We start from the raw sequence: 19955 nt of genomic DNA, 5'->3' as shown, positions 1-19955 counted from the left end.
AAACTGTGGCCTGGTCAGATGAGTCCTGATTCCAATTGGCAATAACTGATGGTAGGATACAAGTATGGTGCAGACCCCATGAAGCTATGCACTCAATTGTCAACAGGGCACTGTACAAGCTGGTGGTGGCCTCATAATGTTGTGGGCTGTATTTACACAAAATGGACTAGGTCCTCCATTATGTTTGGCTACTTGGAGACTATTTTGAGCCATTCCAAGGACTTCATGTTCCCAAACAACGATGGAATTTTTATGGATGACAATGTGCCATGTCACCAGACCACATTTGTTCGCAACTGGTTTGAAGAAGAATGACTTGTTGAGTCCATGCCACATTGAGTTGCTGCAGTATTCTGGGTGAAAAGAGGTCCGACACGATACTAGGAGGTATCCCATGACTTTTTTCATGTCAGTGCATATTAAAATATGTTTCACAATAATGTATTAAATTATCAGGATGCTTTTCACACTTGTGTCTAGGTGACCATTATCAGCAATGGTGCACAAAGAGGATGGACAGGGAAACACATGTAATGGAAAATGTGTCAATGGAAACAGACAGATTTAAATAATAGCAGGCAATGTGTTTGGCACTGTTGATAACAACAGGTAATAACTAATATTAAGGCTGCACCTTCAAATGCCGGTTAGATCTATGTAGTAGAGGTTTGGAAGGATGGCTTCTACAGAGTACAGCTTTTACAGGCCTCCCAAAGGCTCTGTTCATTCAACCTAAGGATGTCATACCAGCCTCCGCACTACGTTCGTGTTCCACTTGCTAAATTATAATGGAATGAACAGAGGGGCTGAAACTTTGCTATCGAATCTCTTTATATCTCTATTATGCTTTGATGCGTTATTAATCAGATTTAGTATTAATGTATTGATAGTGTTTTAGATAGTTTTTGTTTCTAGCATTGGCAATTTTATCCACTGCAAGAATAAATTAGTAAATAACCCACTAGAGTGTACTACAATAAGGTTTACATAAGTGTCACCACTTAGCAAGAGTATCCCAAATGATTAGAGGAAATATTCACACCAAACATGTCCTGTTAAGAGGCTCCCTTGGTACTGACACTCACTGACAATAAGCAAAATGCAGACACTTTACAGTGTCAAGAAGGGTATGGGCACGAGATGTCTGCAACTGCATCACGACTCAGATAAGTGATTGATTAATTTTCAGTGATCAATTATCAGTGGCAAGCTAATTATAATGTTGTTGTTTCAAAACATCAAATTATTTTCTCAGAAAAAGAACTGGGTGTTGCCGTTAATTTGTTTAAATTAGTCTTTGTACTTAGGTCATGAAGTGAATATGTTGTAGATCTGAAAGGATGTCAAGAAAGCATAAATTCTTTGACCTTATTGAAATTCCTTTATAAAAACAATCTGGTAAAAGTATTTCCTCCACCAGATAATAGTGACCTTCCCAATGGGATTGCTGCTGCTTCATATTAAAGCAGTTGGAAGTATTTGTATGATATACTATGAATGAAGACACACTTGGTGCATTTGCAAACAATGCTCTTGAAAAAGAACAATTGAATTGTCCAAATTTGAATGAAGAAGTCGTAAACGATTTTGAAATGCAGAACGGAGATGAGCAAATTTAATATATAAACAAATCAGGTAAGGTAAGAAAAATGTGTATTAATAGGTGATAAGAAGTAATTAGCCTACTAAATGAAGTGCATAAAAGGAGTGGTAACGTATTTATCCACTGACATCATTCAAACGCTGTCCTCCATACCAGAACCTCTCTCCTGAGTCTGTCTCTCCCCTCACTCCTACCACTTCCCCCACTCTTGTCTTCTGTATGCTTCCTAATGTTCATAAACCCAATCATCCAGGATACCCCACATTGTGGCCAGTTACTGTGTTCCCCCACAGAGAGAATTCACACTCTTGTGAAACAACACCTTCAGCCCATTAACTGTAACCTACCCTCCCACATCAAAGACACCAACTGTTTCCTCCATCAGCTCTCCACAGTTCTTGATACTTTACCAAGCAATGCCCTGCTTGTAACTATTGATACCACCTTCATCCATCTAACATACCCTATACTCATGACCTTCCTGCTGTTGAATACAACCTTACCTGATTCCTGACTGACTCCAAACCTACAACTTCCTTCCTGGTCACTTCTCCTTTGAGGGTACCACCCACAAAAATATCCATGGTGGAGCTATGGGTACCTGCATGGCACCATCCTATGCCAACCTGTTCGTGGGCCATGTAGAGAAATCCCTTCTAACCACCCAGACTCCCAAACATCTCATCTGGTTCAGATTCATGATGACAGCTTCATGATCTGGACCAAAAGTGAGGACGCCTTATCCACATTCCTCCAGAACCTTAAAATCTTCTCCCCCCAATAGCTTGACCTGGTCCTCCTCAACCAAACAAGCCACCTTCATCAGTACCTCCATCCATATCAAATGTACCAATCATCACCAATACCTCCACTTTGACAGCTGCCACTCATCCCATACTAAGAAGTCCCTTCTACACAGCCTAGTCACCTGCAGTCATCACATGTATAGTGATGAGCATCCGTATCCAGTACACCAAGAGTCTCACTGAAGACCTTTTACAGAACAGATCTTCTGTGCCTTGTCTCTCCAGCCACACCTACTGTCTGGCCACAAACGAGCACTCCTCTCATGACTCAGTAACATACAGAAGTAGACCACCTGAATCACATTCTCTACCAGGTTTTCAACTACCTCTCATTGTGCCCTGAAATGAGGACTATCCTAATCACTATTCTCTCAACCCCTCCCACACTGGTATTCTGCCACCTGCAGAACCTACGCAATATTCTTGTCTATCCATGCTCCACTCCTGCTTCCAACCCCTTGCCTCATGACACATGCCCCTGCAATAGACCCATCATATTTTGTGAATTACAAGACACACCTTAATTTTAAAGCAATTTTTCAGAAAATAACATTTTAACCATTTTTATTATTTGATTGCAAAGCCAGACTAAAAAAATGACCCTTAAAATCACTGAAAATTGTCATTTGAACATTCTTCTTCTTCTTCTTCTTCTTCTTCTTCTTCCTCTTCGTTTTCCTCTTGATATATAAAATAGTCTCCACTGTGATTGAGAGTATTACTTATGCCACACTTCTTTAAAAAAAATTTAACAATAATGTCTTCTCTCGCTCTAGAACATGACTGTTTTATCCACTGACACACTTCTTTGAGTGTAGATCATTTTAAAGGTCCCTTTGTCGTGAAGTCATGTTGAGTTTCATCCATCATCCACTTCTTCCATTCCACTCTCATGTACACTTTAAATGGTTTATATATCGAGATGTACCCCCCCCCCCCCCCCCCATGAACCATGGACCTTGCCGTTGGTGGGGAGGCTTGCGTGCCTCAGCGATACAGATAGCCGTACCATAGGTGCAACCACAACGGAGGGGTATCTGTTGAGAGGCCAGACAAACGTGTGGTTCCTGAAGAGGGGCAGCAGCCTTTTCAGTAGTTGCAGGGACAACAGTCTGGATGATTGACTGATCTGGCCTTGTAACAATAACCAAAACGGCCTTGCTGTGCTGGTACTGCGAACGGCTGAAAGCAAGGGGAAACTACAGCTGTAATTTTTCCCGAGGGCATGCAGCTTTACTGTATGATTACATGATGATGGCGTCCTCTTGGGTAAAATATTCCGGAGATCAAATAGTCCCCCATTCGGATCTCCGGGCGGGGACTACTCAAGAGGATGTCGTTATCAGGAGAAAGGAAACTGGCGTTCTACGGATCGGAGCATGGAATGTCAGATCCCTTAATCGGGCAGGTAGGTTAGAAAATTTAAAAAGGGAAATGGATAGGTTGAAGTTAGATATAGTGGGAATTAGTGAAGTTCGGTGGCAGGAGGATCAAGACTTCTGGTCAGGTGACTACAGGGTTATAAACACAAAATCAAATAGGGGTAATGCAGGAGTAGGTTTAATAATGAATAGGAAAACAGGAATGCGGGTAAGCTACTACAAACAGCATAGTGAACGCATTATTGTGGCCAAGATAGATACGAAGCCCACACCTACTACAGTAGTACAAGTTTATATGCCAACTAGCTCTGCAGATGACGAAGAAATTGAAGAAATGTATGATGAAATAAAAGAAATTATTCAGATTGTGAAGGGAGACGAAAATTTAATAGTCATGGGTGACTGGAATTCGAGTGTAGGAAAAGGGAGAGAAGGAAACATAGTAGGTGAATATGGATTGGGGGACAGAAATGAAAGAGGAAGCCGCCTTGTAGAATTTTGCAAAGAGCACAACATTATCATAACTAACACTTGGTTTAAGAATCATGAAAGAAGGTTGTATACATGGAAGAACCCTGGAGATACTAAAAGGTCTCAGATAGATTATATAATGGTAAGACAGCGATTTAGGAACCAGGTTTTAAATTGTAAGACATTTCCAGGGGCAGATGTGGACTCTGACCACAATCTATTGGTTATGACCTGTAGATTAAAACTGAAGAAACTGCAAAAAGGTGGGAATTTAAGGAGATGGGACCTGGATAAACTAAAAGAACCAGAGGTTGTACAGAGATTCAGGGAGGGCATAAGGGAGCAATTGACAGGAATGGGGGAAAGAAATACAGTAGAAGAAGAATGGGCAGCTTTGAGGGATGAAGTAGTGAAGGCAGCAGAGGATCAAGTAGGTAAAAAGACGAGGGCTAGTAGAAATCCTTGGGTAACAGAAGAAATACTGAATTTAATTGATGAAAGGAGAAAATATAAAAATGCAGTAAATGAAGCAGGCAAAAAGGAATACAAACGTCTCAAAAATGAGATCGACAGGAAGTGCAAAATGGCTAAGCAGGGATGGCTAGAGGACAAATGTAAGGATGTAGAGGCCTATCTCACTAGGGGTAAGATAGATACCGCCTACAGGAAAATTAAAGAGACCTTTGGTGATAAGAGAACGACTTGTATGAATATCAAGAGCTCAGATGGAAACCCAGTTCTAAGCAAAGAAGGGAAAGCAGAAAGGTGGAAGGAGTATATAGAGGGTCTATACAAGGGCGATGTACTTGACGACAATATTATGGAAATGGAAGAGGATGTAGATGAAGATGAAATGGGAGATATGACACTGCGTGAAGAGTTTGACAGAGCACTGAAAGACCTGAGTCGAAACAAGGCCCCCGGAGTAGACAATATTCCATTGGAACAACTGACGGCCGTGGGAGAGCCAGTCCTGACAAAACTCTACCATCTGGTGAGCAAGATGTATGAAACAGGCGAAATACCCTCAGACTTCAAGAAGAATATAATAATTCCAATCCCAAAGAAAGCAGGTGTTGACAGATGTGAAAATTACCGAACTATCAGCTTAATAAGTCACAGCTGCAAAATACTAACACGAATTCTTTACAGACAAATGGAAAAACTAGTAGAAGCCAACCTCGGGGAAGATCAGTTTGGATTCCGTAGAAACACTGGAACACGTGAGGCAATACTGACCTTACGACTTATCTTAGAAGAAAGATTAAGGAAAGGCAAACCTACGTTTCTAGCATTTGTAGACTTAGGGAAAGCTTTTGACAATGTTGACTGGAATACTCTCTTTCAAATTCTAAAGGTGGCAGGGGTAAAATACAGGGAGCGAAAGGCTATTTACAATTTGTACAGAAACCAGATGGCAGTTATAAGAGTCGAGGGACATGAAAGGGAAGCAGTGGTTGGGAAGGGAGTAAGACAGGGTTGTAGCCTCTCCCCGATGTTGTTCAATCTGTATATTGAGCAAGCAGTAAAGGAAACAAAAGAAAAATTAGGAGTAGGTATTAAAATTCATGGAGAAGAAATAAAAACTTTGAGGTTCGCCGATGACATTGTAATTCTGTCAGAGACAGCAAAGGACTTGGAAGAGCAGTTGAACGGAATGGACAGTGTATTGAAAGGAGGATATAAGATGAACATCAACAAAAGCAAAACAAGGATAATGGAATGTAGTCTAATTAAGTCGGGTGATGTTGAGGGAATTAGATTAGGAAATGAGGCACTTAAAGTAGTAAAGGAGTTTTGCTATTTGGGGAGCAAAATAACTGATGATGGTTGAAGTAGAGAGGATATAAAATGTAGGCTGGCAATGGCAAGGAAAGCGTTTCTGAAGAAGAAAAATTTGTTAACATCCAGTATTGATTTAAGTGTCAGGAAGTCATTTCTGAAAGTATTTGTATGGAGTGTAGGCATGTATGGAAGTGAAACATGGACGATAAATAGTTTGGACAAGAAGAGAATAGAAGCTTTCGAAATGTGGTGCTACAGAAGAATGCTGAAGATTAGATGGGTAGATCACATAACTAATGAGGAAGTATTGAATAGGATTGGGGAGAAGAGAAGTTTGTGGCACAACTTGACCAGAAGAAGGGATCGGTTGGTAGGACATGTTCTGAGGCATCAAGGGATCACCAATTTAGTATTGGAGGGCAGCGTGGAGGGTAAAAATCGTAGAGGGAGACCAAGAGATGAATACACTAAGCAGATTCAGAAGGATGTAAGTTGCAGTAGGTACTGGGAGATGAAAAAGCTTGCACAGGATAGAGTAGCATGGAGAGCTGCCTCAAACCAGTCTCAGGACTGAAGACCACAACAACAACAACAACATCGAGATGTAAATAGGCTGCAGTTGTGAAGCAAGTCCTCCCAGAATAAAAACAATCTCTGTTCTTCCCTGTCTCAATTTCTCTTTCACAGAGTTTTACAAATGACTACTGAACTGATCTACTACAAGAAGATAACTCTTCTTCAATAGAGCACCTTTCCTTCTATCCCACACTCTGTGAATCCATAATTTCATACCAGCCTCATCATTCCAACCCTTGTCATGTACATGAACACCATCACCCGGTGGTATTTAAGAAGATTTTGGCATTTTTTTGTGGTTGAAAATGATCATTGGATTAAGTTTAGTAAACACAATATGAAAGGACAACATTGTAGTGCATTTTTTAAAGTCCACTTTTTTTATAGTTACATTTTAGCACCTTTTATGGCAACAGTTCTGTTGCTCAGCACATTAGACATCAGAGGAGTTTTGTCAAAATTCGCTGTTTGGCTTAGTTCCACACTGGCTTTCTTTCAATGTTGAATAATAAAACGATGGAAAGATAATACCTTCTTGTCATACTCTTGTGGCATTTTCTAAGATGTTTTGGTTTTAGTTCACATGCTAAGTCCATGATACTTCATAAAACTGTAGCACGAACCAATTCCACCCTTAAAGTCTGTTAAGTTCCACTGTAGTGCTAGCTTACGAGTGTGTATTAGAACCATTGTGTATTAATTCCAATGCCATTTTGACGGTGTCCTCAATCCATTTCAATATGTCATCTTCTAGTTTTGGGCATTTTGTATTCAGCCTTCTATTTGCACATTTAGTGTTCCCATTTTTTTCAGTTCTTCTTTACTACCCACCAATCATGAATGTTTTTTTTTCTTTTGGTAGAGGGCCAAAATGCTATCCAGATGCTGTGTTTCCATGTTATTCTGCATATGCTATTACTTTCAATTTACAGCCTGCATCATATGAATACCTTTTTTTTCATTATGAAACTAGCTACTAACAAAAATATTGTACTGTTACCTATAACACAAATCACTTTCAATTCAAATTAACTGGCACTGTAGACTGCAATGGCACATCATATGCTAGACAGTGTTCTGGGTGGCAGTGTGGGAGGGAGACAGTGAATACCCGCAACTCATATTTGTAGCATCAGAACACTGCTGCTACCAGTTGAATCCAGTGTTGCCAGATAGAGATAGGTTTCCCAAGGTATCAAATAAATGGCCATTTTTAAGACTGAGGGGAATGTTAAATCAAATACTGGACATTGTTATATGAATTTAAAATATAAGATACATGTGAATTTTGTAGGTAATTTTTCAAAGAAAAAAGTGCATCTTATAGTCTGTAAAATATGGTAGATGAAAGTTATGTTCACCTGGGTATGACAACTAACAAGCTGTCTGTCTGCATGAATGACCACTGCCAAACAGTGGCCAAGAAGCCTGTATCATCTGGATCCTTCCCACCAATACCAGCCTTTCTGAACTTCACAAGGGGGAACATTCTCTGCAATATATCCCACATTCCACTAGCCCCCCTGATCTCAACCTTTGCTAGTCCCTGTCCTCCACACACCTATACCCTTCCATCCTTCCACTCCAGCACTACACAGCCTTCTATTCTGCCAATAGACCCACTAGAATTTTCCCTCTTCCCTACTTTTCTCCTTTTCCTCCCCCCCCCCCCCCCCCCTCCTCCAGCCCACTCCTTTAAATCTCCCAACAGCACCTAGTGGCCCTACCATGTCCTCACAATGTCCCTGCATGCTTTCAAATGCATCACTCACCTTCCCCACCTCTACAATGCTACAATGCTATTCTTCCCCCTCCTCACCCCATGCCTCCTACTCATCCCCACCACTTACGTCAGACTGCTGCTTCTGTCAGGTGTAGTTTATGTCTGCAATCTGACCACAGCAGCCAAAGACAGTGTTCATGTATCTGCGAGTTTTGTGAATGTGTGTGTGTTTTCTATTTGAGAAAAACTTTTGGCCAAAAGCTTAAATTTATAGCAGGCTTTTTGTTTATGCTTGTTTGCAATCCAACATCTCCCCCCAAGTACAAAATCTGTCACAATGTTCAACCAGGATTTCCTATTTCAACTCTGCCAATGGAATTTTTTACCCCTTCAGAGACAGGATCACCTGCAAAAGAAGTCACACTGTTTATTATTTTCTCTACAACCACTGTACAGGATTCTGCATCAGTAAGACATTTATACACTGGCTGTGCTGAAAATTTTGGTGATAGTGGGGGAAAAACAATTTGTGTTCGAACAATATATTTTAAAATGTAGACTTTCACAGCTAGAAATATCAAAATTAATAAAATGTTCTGGGCTCATGTGTCATGGTCGAACGGATTTCACATTTAAACCCAATGTTTCATCTGCATATGTGGAAGACATTTTCAATGTGGATTACAGCTCCTTGAGTGTCCAATTCACACCCTGGCTCACTACTGCCTGCAGCAAAATTCTGTTAAAGCATACTTCTGTGCAGTAGTATGTTGTCACACGTTTTGAATATCTGAGCACAATTGGCGGTTGTTGACTGGCATTGTGCACTGTTGCTATCACCCCATGGTGAAAGACTAATACACATCTTCTTCAACACCAGGCTCCAAATGTCTTTCAATTTCATGCCCTCCTCCTACCCACTGAAATTCTTAAGGTGTTTCATAATCTCTATGGCCTCTCTGTATAGCCTTTCATGGTATCCACTTGTGACTGCCAGTACTGGAGTCCTATCAAAATGAATTTGGTGGTCTCCTGGTTGCAAAACACGTTCTGCAACAGCTTATCTATCAGCCTCCCCCCTTCTGGAATTGATCTTGTGCTCTGCTAGTTATTTTTAACCATTCTTTTTGTAGTATCCACTACACAGAATCGTATACATTCCTGCTTTTCCAGCAGTTTATGAGCATTTGATTTATTTTAGGTGACCTCATATCTTCCAGGTGGGTATGTAGAGTACTGTTACAATCCTCCTTGAAAATTTACTCCACAGACAGGGATGAAAAGTTGGGTTTAAATGTGAAATCCATTTGATGATGGCATATTTGCCCAGAACATTTTATTCATAGATGACAGATGAATGTGATTTAAATTGCATAAAGAATAATGTGGATGGGAGAAAATTGCCTTTTTATTCATCCAAAATTACATAAATATTACATTTTATTTCTAATATGATTCAGAACTGCATGATAAAAACTGTCTGGTATATAACAGAGTATGCCATTTTTGAATTTGAATGCAACACTGCTAATTTTCAAACACACAGAAAGTAGTTATAAATTATTGGGACCTTGGAGGGCAAATAGTCAAGAAATAAAATTCAGCATGTCTGTTACTGTATCTGAAGAAAATAAAATAAGTGACGGCTTTTCCAGCAGTGTACACCACACTTAACCATTTTCACACTTTCAAACTGCAAACTGTAAAATGTAGCACGCTCATGGGACAATGTTTGATACCATAATCACAATACAGTTAGAAATGTACAAAATATTAGTCACTCCCTTAAAAGAGCACACTGATCACTTTGGAGTGATATAGATAGTGCAGGACTGGTACCAGGCAGTCATGTGACCTCCCACTACTGACAGCCCCCATTTTCTTATTGCCTCCATCCCATCCTGCTCTCAGCCCCCCATCCTTTCCCCCCACTCCAGTTATTTTTCAACTTCACTCTAGCTCATCAACTGGAATCTTTTCCTATCCCTCTCTCTCTTTCTCTTTCTCTAGATACCTCATGTGAGACTATTTTTACTAACTTTGTCACTGACAGCAGTTTTCAAGTTATTAATACGAACACACTGCATTTGGCCAACAGTAAAACTGGTTCTCAGATCACGGTACATAGTATTATTGTTGTAAATGCTTCTAGCAGCTGAATATCATTTTGTAAGGTCAAAAGAAATTATTTTACCTGTGGATTCCGAAGAAATGTTTCTGGAAATTCAGAACTTCCACCAGCTCTGTCAGATAGGGAGCCTTTAACTCCAGTAGTCCATTCTCCTCTTATTGACTCCTCCTTCCACGTTTGTGACAGAGCAAATATATTGGTGTTATAGAGACGACATATAGTCAGCTCACTAAAATTTCTCACAAAATCCTCCAAAGGCATCCTTCAAAAAAGAGAAAGAAATAGACATTTGTCTCCTCCACATTAATAAAAGCAATATCATATAATTTATAAAGGAAATGATTTCTGGAATGAAACTACCAGGAAGAAAACGCACAAATAATTTCTGGTTATTAAGCAGTAGTGGAGGAATGCACATGCATTAAAAGGTGACACCAACTCTGGAGTATCTTTTCTGTAGAAAGAGAAGAAGAGGGTGAAGGAAGTGATATTTTGAAATTAAACATAAAAGTCAATCAGTATCCTGGGATAAGGAGGAGCATGCAGAGCATGAAACATTAAATACTTATTAATGTTGGGAAGGTACGAACATTGCTGGAGTAGCATATACTCCAGGGGAATAGCTACAACAGATTTAAGTTATAAAGGCAAGGGTGTAAACCATTAGGGCTTTCCTGCATTAAAATCACAAGTTGACAGGCAGGTGTTCTTTTTATTATGATGAATTTTCAGTTAGTTTTCTTTAAGAGCTCTGAATTGAGCAGAGCTCCTGTAAAGTTAATACTGATGTTAGTAAATAAGCAGTGTGTGTTATTTATGGAGTTAATAACTGTAATCCTTGATACATCAAAAAGAAATATTTAATCTGCTTGGAATGGCAGTGCCAGTAATTGAGAAAGGTTAATGGTATAGTTTGGAAACATAGTCCAAAACATGAGCCACAAAGTACTCCAATGGTCTGGACATGCAGTAAGAATGGAAGAAATGAGATACCCCAAAGTTGTAATGGACAGGATACCATCAGGCAGCAGACTAGTGGGAAGACCTAAGACAAGATGGCTGGATGGATTGAGACAAGACTTGATGCAGCTGGGAGTCTTGGAAAACAAGAGACAGACAGCAAAAGACAGAAGCAGAGAATAGCCTTAACTGCAATGTCATGGGGTCCCCCGGCGTGAATGTATAAAGTAAAGTAAGTAAGAATAGAAAAGTAATGCCATTATATGACTGTGAAGGCGATGTGATTATTTCACAAAAGTGGATGGGAAAGTTTTATATTAATCAAAATATTATAATCTGAAATGTCAACAATATAAGGAAAAGATAGATTGCTATTCACAGTAAAGGTGACACGGTGTCCAGTTACAAACGGGCACTACGAAAGGACATTTACACATTAGCTTTCAGCATTCCAGTCTGAGCTGTTGCAGGAGTGGTCATGAGTGTATAAGATGTGCTTCCTTGTCTGAATGAACGTGAGTGTGTTTCATTTTCTGAAGAATGCTTCGGCCAAAAGCTAATGTGTAAGTGCCTTCACTGCACTTGACTACAACTCAACCTGTCATCTTTACAGTGAGAAGCAGTCTATTTTCTCCTTCTATTGTTGATATTCCAATGTGGAATTTCCATTCTTTGATACACTGAAATGTATTATAGAAAGAATTATAAGCTCCTGATTATCTACATTTGAAGAGTGGGTATGTAATACAAAAACCTAAATGTCAATAAAAACAGCACAAGAAAGTATGTGTTGATAATGTAAACACTGAAGTTACTAGATCTTGGCAATCAGTATTAACTTCTTTATTTAATAGTGTTTATTAGCTGTTCCACTGCTTGTTCAACAATCACAATATCCAATGACTATCTATTAAGGAGACACCTAAAAAGGATGACTACGGTTGCATACAAATTGCTGTACCCTAGTCTAATTCTGACACAATGCTTTAATTACAGAGAAAGATATATAGTTTTCTGACAGTTGTGACATGTACAAAATAAATACATGTATGGTCCCAGTATTGAGGGTTACACATTAGAATCTAGGTCCATGGAGAACTGTTGAAGTTGTCTCTTGCAGAGACATTGCGAGCAGAATCTAAGTTACAGGTAGTCATTTTGGTGAGACACAACAATTGAATGGAAAACAGAGTCTCTTGTAGAAACGGTGGCTTAATGTTGTTGTTGACATTCCTGGTAGCTTGGAATATTTACATATGACTGATAGATTTGAGCTGCCAAACAGGGCTGCAGCTGTCCCTTCTAAAGTGCCCTGATAGTATTGATAGCACACGCTGTTGTGTGGCTCCACATTTGCCATTACCATTAGCAGAGCCACAAAACTAATCTAGTCAGTCAGCTCTGTGGTCATGCTTTTTACATTCATAGTAAGGAAAGGTGTAGTAACCCGTCTGTTACTACACCTTGCCCTCCATAACTGTGGAGTGCAGGATGCAGTCTGAGTAGAAAACCATTCAGCTATTCCTGGACACCACCAGAGGTCACTGATCATGTCTGGTGCCTCAGTCACATGCAGATCAGACCCAGCAACTCCTGGTGGGCAAAATATTCTTTATATGTGAGTGCACTGGCTTGGCTGGCAATATGTACCCATCAACCATTCTGTACTTGTCACTGTTCTGTATATGTCAGTCCGTATTTGTCACTGTATGTACCTGTAAACATGCAGTACTAGTCATCCTACTGTATGTGTCTCAAGTCTATACTGCTTCACTCTTCCTTGTTCAAATCACAACACTGATCATGGTGACTTTCGTGTGCTCTGCTCTGGAACAGTCATGAGCTTCTACAATGACGACTACTTCGTATGGCCACCTGCGACCATTTCATTGCAGCACTGACAGTACAAGCTCCACCATTTCTTGGTGTACTGTTATGTTCTCCATACTGTGATTTTGCTGCAACCTGGGAAAGCTCTGACACATGACTGCACCTCTACATTGTCACATTTTTGAGTTTGGCAAGCCTGTGTGGCATGGTTGTGCCTCCACTTTGTTGTATTTCAGAAAACGGACACGGAAATTGGTATGCGTTGTTCTGGCTTCCTTTACAGGAACAGGCTCCCTTTTTTATTGTTCTGTTAGTTTGGCATCCTTTCCCTGACTGGCCTCCCTGTTCTGTTCATTGGCATCTTTTTCAGCACTGGTCTCCCTTCTCTGTTCATCGGCACCGTTTTCAGGACTACTCTGTTCACTGGCATCCTCGTCAGTACCTGTTTCCTTCTCTTTATTTATTGGCCTCCTCCTCAAGACCCAACTCCTTCCTATGGTTCACTGGCTCCCTTTTCTGGACCCATCTGCTTTTCTTAGTTTTTTGACCTCCTGGAGGACCTGCTTCCTTCTCTTGTGTCAATTAGCCCTCTTTTCAAGACCAGCTTTGGTCTCTCTTGTTGTCCTGTTTGTTTGTTGTTTTTTGCCACGTGTGTCGAATTTTTCCTAGTGTCCTCTTCCTATGCCAGCTCCTTGTTTGTGATGTGGTTCTCCATCTCATGCTCAAGAAAGTAGTTTGTCAGTGAATCCTTTACTGTTGAGATCTATCCTTGATGTTGTTTCTTGAATTATCAAATAGTAGCGTGGATGGGATGGTACCACTGCTTTTCGTGGAACACATTGGTACATTGTGACATGTCCGATTGGTGAAGAGGAAGCCACTGCAGTCCCAACCAGGAAATGTGCTGCTATGTATGGCTCCGTTGGCAATAGTATCAAGGGCACCATGCAGCACTTCCGTCTTGCCCCTCTTTCTTGCTGCATATGGACACCGGAGCAGCTGTTTTCACTTTTCACTTCGCAACTGTATGCATTGCTGGGATCCCCATCATTGACTTCCAGCAACCACTCTGGCAAGCTACTTACAGTACTTTCCTATCTTGGTCACGGCCTGCCACAATCCATGTTCGGCACCATGTACTGGCATCCATGCCACCTTGCGACAGAATCCTTATCACCTTTATGTTAGTGCCCTCCATGTTCCCTTTTGTTGTTTGTTGTCCATCTATTGCCATCGACAGGACTCTCGTGACCCTGTCTCACATTTATGTCAGATGCCTCCGTTGTACAAAGTTTTCCTGGTTTATCGCCTTTTAAGATTTTTGCTTCTGCCTTGGCATTTGCCAGTATCATAGTTCACTGTGGCAGCACACTGCCCTGGCTGTGTCTGGCCACCTTCCTACCAGTTGACTGCCCCACGTGGACGAAACAGTTTGGTCTCTCGACATCTTCTGTGCCAAAGCGAGTGCCTCCACGTGCCACCAGCACCTTTGCAGGCACATCCAGGGACCTTCACCAGCAATGCAGGTGCCCCCTACCTTGCACGGTGCCTCCAGTCACTTTCAGCATTAATGCAGGTGCCTCCTACTCTGCTGCAGATGGCTCCTGCTCCTATGTAGGCACAGGTACTTCCTACACTGCTGGCGACACATACCCTCCCACCAGACACCATGGCTCCCCAGTTACGGCACCTAGTGACAACTCTAACATCACCTAGGCCCTGCCTCTGGGGTATCGGGGCTATCCATCGGCCTTTCCTGAAGGGGGGGAGAGGGTGAAGGTGTGGGACCACTGCTGACCTGGCTTGTGGGCCTGCACAGACCCAGAACTGTGCACACTCGGAATGTCTGCCTCAGGCACTATGAATGTGTCACCCTTCAGTATGTCATGGGGGATTGGAACATCCAGTTGCCCCCTCCCCCTTACGGAAGCAGGACTGTAGAAATCCTTCCATTACTACTCCTTAGCTGCCACTTCTGTGGTGCACAAAATTGGAGTAGCACACCATTTGGCCGCTGCAGTCTCCCACTAGAGGTCACCGATCAGTGTGCAATGCCTCAATTGCCTGCAGCCAAGAGCCAATGGCCCCTGGCAGGCAAAATGGTTTTTATATGTAAGTATGTAGGCCTTATCTAAGTATGCAGACTTTCGTGGTTGTTGTCACTGAAGTTAAAATCTTTTCAGTTGCCAGGCCGCATCATATTTCCTTCTGAAATAATCAATGTTTTGACCCATCTGCTGGGATCTTCTTCAGGATGCTTCAGTGTCCACTATTGCTAGCCAGCAGTCTGCTCCTGTCAGCCATTCTATACTTGTCGCTCTTCTGTATCTGTCAGTCTGAATGCATCAATATGTCTGTACTACTCATATGATTGCACGTGTGTCTTCTACTCTGTACCTGCTCTGTATGATGTCACTCCATGATCTAAAACAGTTACGCTGTTATTCTTTGGCAAAATAAAAGTTCTATGTATTTCATGCTTCTGCATTTCTCATTGAGAACCTATGCCACACAACAAAAGGTGCCATACTAGTCATACCTTAACATGGAATTACCAAGAAAAATCTGGAATATTTACTGAACAGAAGAACAGTGCTATAAGTATCATTATGTACACTGAAAGGCACCAGAGAGTAAATTTATCTGCTAGAAATACCAAATATTATAAATATTGTATTAACTGTGTATTGAAAAAACGTTTTGATCTGTTCTGTGGAATTATATCACAAAATCTTCAAGTAATACGTATTTAATACATAATTTTCATTTCACAAATGTAGTGAATGCAGTGAGCATCTGGCTGAAGAAATATCTCTCTAAAAGAAATTGCCAGCACTGGTGCACATTATACTGAGGGGCAGATCAGATGAATACAGTTCATATAAGCAGGGAAGTTAATAAATGAAAATCAGGATTAATTAATTAATTATGGGAAAGGACTTTACAATTTTCTAGGTAATTAAAGGAAATAAAAACTCAATATGAAAAACTCAAACAATGGAAAATTCAGGATGGAATAATGACAATATTATGAAAAGGATAAATTGCCACTCATCTACATCTACATATACATCTACATGGTTACTCTGCAATTCACACTTAAGTGCCTGGCAGAGACTCACTGTATAGTGGAAATGTTGAGTCGCAGAGAGGCACAACAAAAAGACTACTAAACATGTAAGCTTTCAGCCAGAAGGTCTTCTTCCAAAACATACAACATACATGCACACATTTATACAAACACAGCTCACCCACACATGGCCACTATCAGGGGTGGTGGAAAGGGGAGGGGGGGCTATAGCCCTCATAGCCCCCCGGGCTATAGCCCCCCCCCCCCCCCCAATTGTCATTATTCCATCCTGAATTTTCCATTGTTTGATTTTTTCATATTGAGTTTTTATTTCCTTTAATTACCTAGAAAATTGTAAAGTCCTTTTTTTAAGCACTATGTACTAACCAGAGTCACAGTAAGACTTTCAGACGTTTTTGGTTTATAATTAATAAACTGACTATTGTATGGTGAGGATATACACATTAAAGGAAGAGACTAATCTACATGTACATCTACATTTTTGTAGAAGTAGAAAGATGAATAGTCTCATTTCTTGTAAGGTTAAGAATAGGCATCTTTCCTGTATGTCACATCTTTTTTTTATAATTATGTAGCAAAATAGGTTGCAATGTATTTCAAACACATTTTAACAAAAGAATAAGAGTGGCACATAGCTTACTATCTAAACCAATAAATATAATTTAACTTAAAATGGGCATCTTATTATTTATTAATACACATTTTAAACCCTGAACTCCTAAACACCAAATTTTACCAGATTGTTAGCAGAGGACCTCAACTCTCCTTTTTTTAAGCGATATTCCATCCCCCCCTCCCCCCCCCCCCCCCCCCCCCCAATAGCCCTCCACCTTTGACCAACTTCTTGAATCGCCCCCGGCCACCATCTCTGGCTGGTTGGCTGGCAGCCAGAGACAGTGGTCATGTGTGTGTGAACTCTGTTTCAGTGAAAAAATACGTGTATGTTGTCTATTTTGGATGAAGCACTTCTTGCTGAAAGTTTAATTGTTTAGTAGTCTTTTTATTGTGCCTGCAAGCGACTCAATATCACCACTATATGGTGAGAAGCAATCAATCCTGTTTATAATATTGGACTCAATATGAAGTGCGATTTTAAACCAAAAAGATATCAGATTTGACCATAATTATACTATAGTGTGTTAACAAAGTTATTGTAGAATGTAAATACTTTTGGATTAAAGAAGACCACCACCAAGAGCAGAAGCACTGAGGCTTTTTTTGTCCCTATCAAAACTCAATGCTTCTGCTTTATGGTGAGTGGTCTCCTTTGTTTCAAAAATATTTATATTATAGTGCTATAGTAAACATGCAAACTTCGAGTTAAATGTCAAGAAATATGCTCAGCTACTGCAAGCTGTCAGTAGTATGGATCCTCCAAATAGACCTACCATGGACGTATACAACATATCTTGATAACAAACTTTTGTTAAGAACTAGGTGTTCTGAGTTCCTAATCCCAGAGAAGAAAAAAAATCAGGGGTAGGTTTCCCAATACTCCTAAGAAATCAACATGACACCTGTCTGATATGTTGGACTGCTTAATGTATTATGGAAATATTTGCAACAGAAACTGTACAAGCCAATAATAACATACATGATTTATGATATACTTAAAATTGCTCAGTAAATTTTTGGGGATAAATGTTGGCTTTAACAGGAGACAATGAGACATCTGTTCTTAACGTTAATCTCAGCAATGAGTCAACATTTAATACAGTGCCAAGTGAAGTTCAAAGCTTCCTAGCACTTTAGTGGATTTATGATATTTCGCCAGACATGAAAAGGCTGCTATGAACTGCGCATTTGTGTGTGGCTTTTTGTATATATTATACTTAAATTTCTACAATTCTCTGGTAATGTAGCAGGAGTACATACTTTAAAGTTTAATTCCTGTGAATCTCATGAAATTTCAGCTCACTTTTTTGTTTTAGACTAGTCATAGGTTCTTGTCATAAATAATGATATTTAACCGAATTTGGATTGGAAAAAAGGGGGGGGGGATGGAAGATGAGGTAGAAACAAACTTACCAAAATTCAGTCTCATAATCTAGAGTTAGCCCCATTCTATCTCTTTCAGATTCTCTGACCTTTGACCATTCTGGTGATGATGACAGGAGCCTCGTTAATTGAGATGTTGTATAAGCATATTCTTTATTACTTCGTGCATCACCATCTTCACTGGAAGAAATAAAGATTATATCACAATAGAATCCTTTTACAATGTCACTGCAGGACTCTGATGATGCAATATTAATTTAAATCTTTTCATAGTGTACAGAGCTCCAACACTGAGAACATTAGAATATTAATTAACCATATAGTTCAAAAGGCAAGCTGTTCTTTTGGAGACTATAGTTATGACGAAGCTAACAGATAACCTGAGTGATGGTCATACCAGGTGGCACAGTCAATGAATTACTAACAGAAAATGAGACTGTTAATGACAGTCCCCCAACATTACTTACCACAGAAAGAGAAATGAAAGATATCTTGTACAGGACTTGTAAGAATGGTGATGTGATTGCTTTATGACTGCGTGAGGAAGTGTGTGTTGCAAAATTTCACAAATTTCACTTCAAATATTTCTCCACATTTAATGTCAGAAGTACGAGTTTATTGACACTATGATGAGTTTAAAACAGAACTCATTTAGTTAGTAGTAGTAGTAGTAGTAGTAGTAGTAGTAGTAGTAGCAGCAGTAATAATAATAATAATAATAATAATAATAATAATACTTCATTCAACATCAAATTATTCATTGCATATGCACAAAACAACAAAGATTACAATTCTTGTACATAACACAATGATACATTCTTTTGAATATATTACTGATTAACAAACAATTGAGGGTTGGAGTACCAACAATATAAGGAAAAGGATAGATTGATACACACTGTAAGGCAGACACACTGAGATGCAGACAGGCCAAAACCTTCTTCAGAAAAGGAAGCACATGCATACTCATTCACACTAGCAAGCACAGTTCAAGCACATATGTTCACCACTTCTGGCAGCTCAGACCAGAATGCCTACTGGACCAAGCTGCCGGAGGTGGCGGTCATGCATGCATGAGGTGTGCTTGGTTGAATGAATGAATGTGTGCCTGTTTCCTTTTTTGGAGAAGGCTTTGGCCGAAAGCTAAATGTGTAACTGTCTTTTCGTTGTGCCTGTCTGCAACTCAAAATTGTCATCTTTAGCAGTATTACGCAATCCGTCTTTTTCCTTATATTGTTCTTTATTGATTAACATCTACTAAGATCACAAAAAAATGGTTTGCTGAACACTATTTACACACATTTTTCAAAGCACTTCTTATTCTGCATGTAAGTATAATGTTCTCCTAATGTGTAAAAAGGATTCTGTAACAGGAATTTCTTACACTGAAATATAAACTTAATGTGGAAAGAGTCATAACTGCAATGAGCAGTGCATTGACTAATTTTAATCTTGGACAGAGTGGACGATTTTCATAGAGTGATGTCTGGGGCTGCTGATGCAAAATTTTTCTTTATTTATGGTATTCTAGTGAATAAAAATAAATGTTGGTGTACAGCAATATGGCTTTTAGAATCTTCATGTTTACTATGGCAAGCA

General features: G+C 40.0%; 1 protein-coding gene across 2 annotated transcripts in view; it reads right to left on the bottom strand.

The window, feature by feature from the left end:
• Nucleotides 1-19955, bottom strand: part of LOC124776412 (calpain-5-like) — a 300262-nt gene that overhangs the window by 63347 nt on the left and 216960 nt on the right. For both annotated transcript variants that reach the window (XM_047251400.1, XM_047251399.1), the window contains exons 8-9: nt 18387-18536; nt 10541-10739 (exon numbers count right to left, since the gene is read on the bottom strand). In XM_047251400.1, the coding sequence (XP_047107356.1) occupies nt 10541-10739; nt 18387-18536 (349 nt within the window). The remainder of the gene's footprint in view (nt 1-10540; nt 10740-18386; nt 18537-19955) is intronic.

Source organism: Schistocerca piceifrons, chromosome 2 (genome assembly GCF_021461385.2).
Source record: "Schistocerca piceifrons isolate TAMUIC-IGC-003096 chromosome 2, iqSchPice1.1, whole genome shotgun sequence".
In the NCBI taxonomy this organism is placed as follows: Eukaryota; Metazoa; Arthropoda; class Insecta; order Orthoptera; family Acrididae; genus Schistocerca; species Schistocerca piceifrons.
This window is presented reverse-complemented; position numbering and strand designations above follow the sequence as displayed.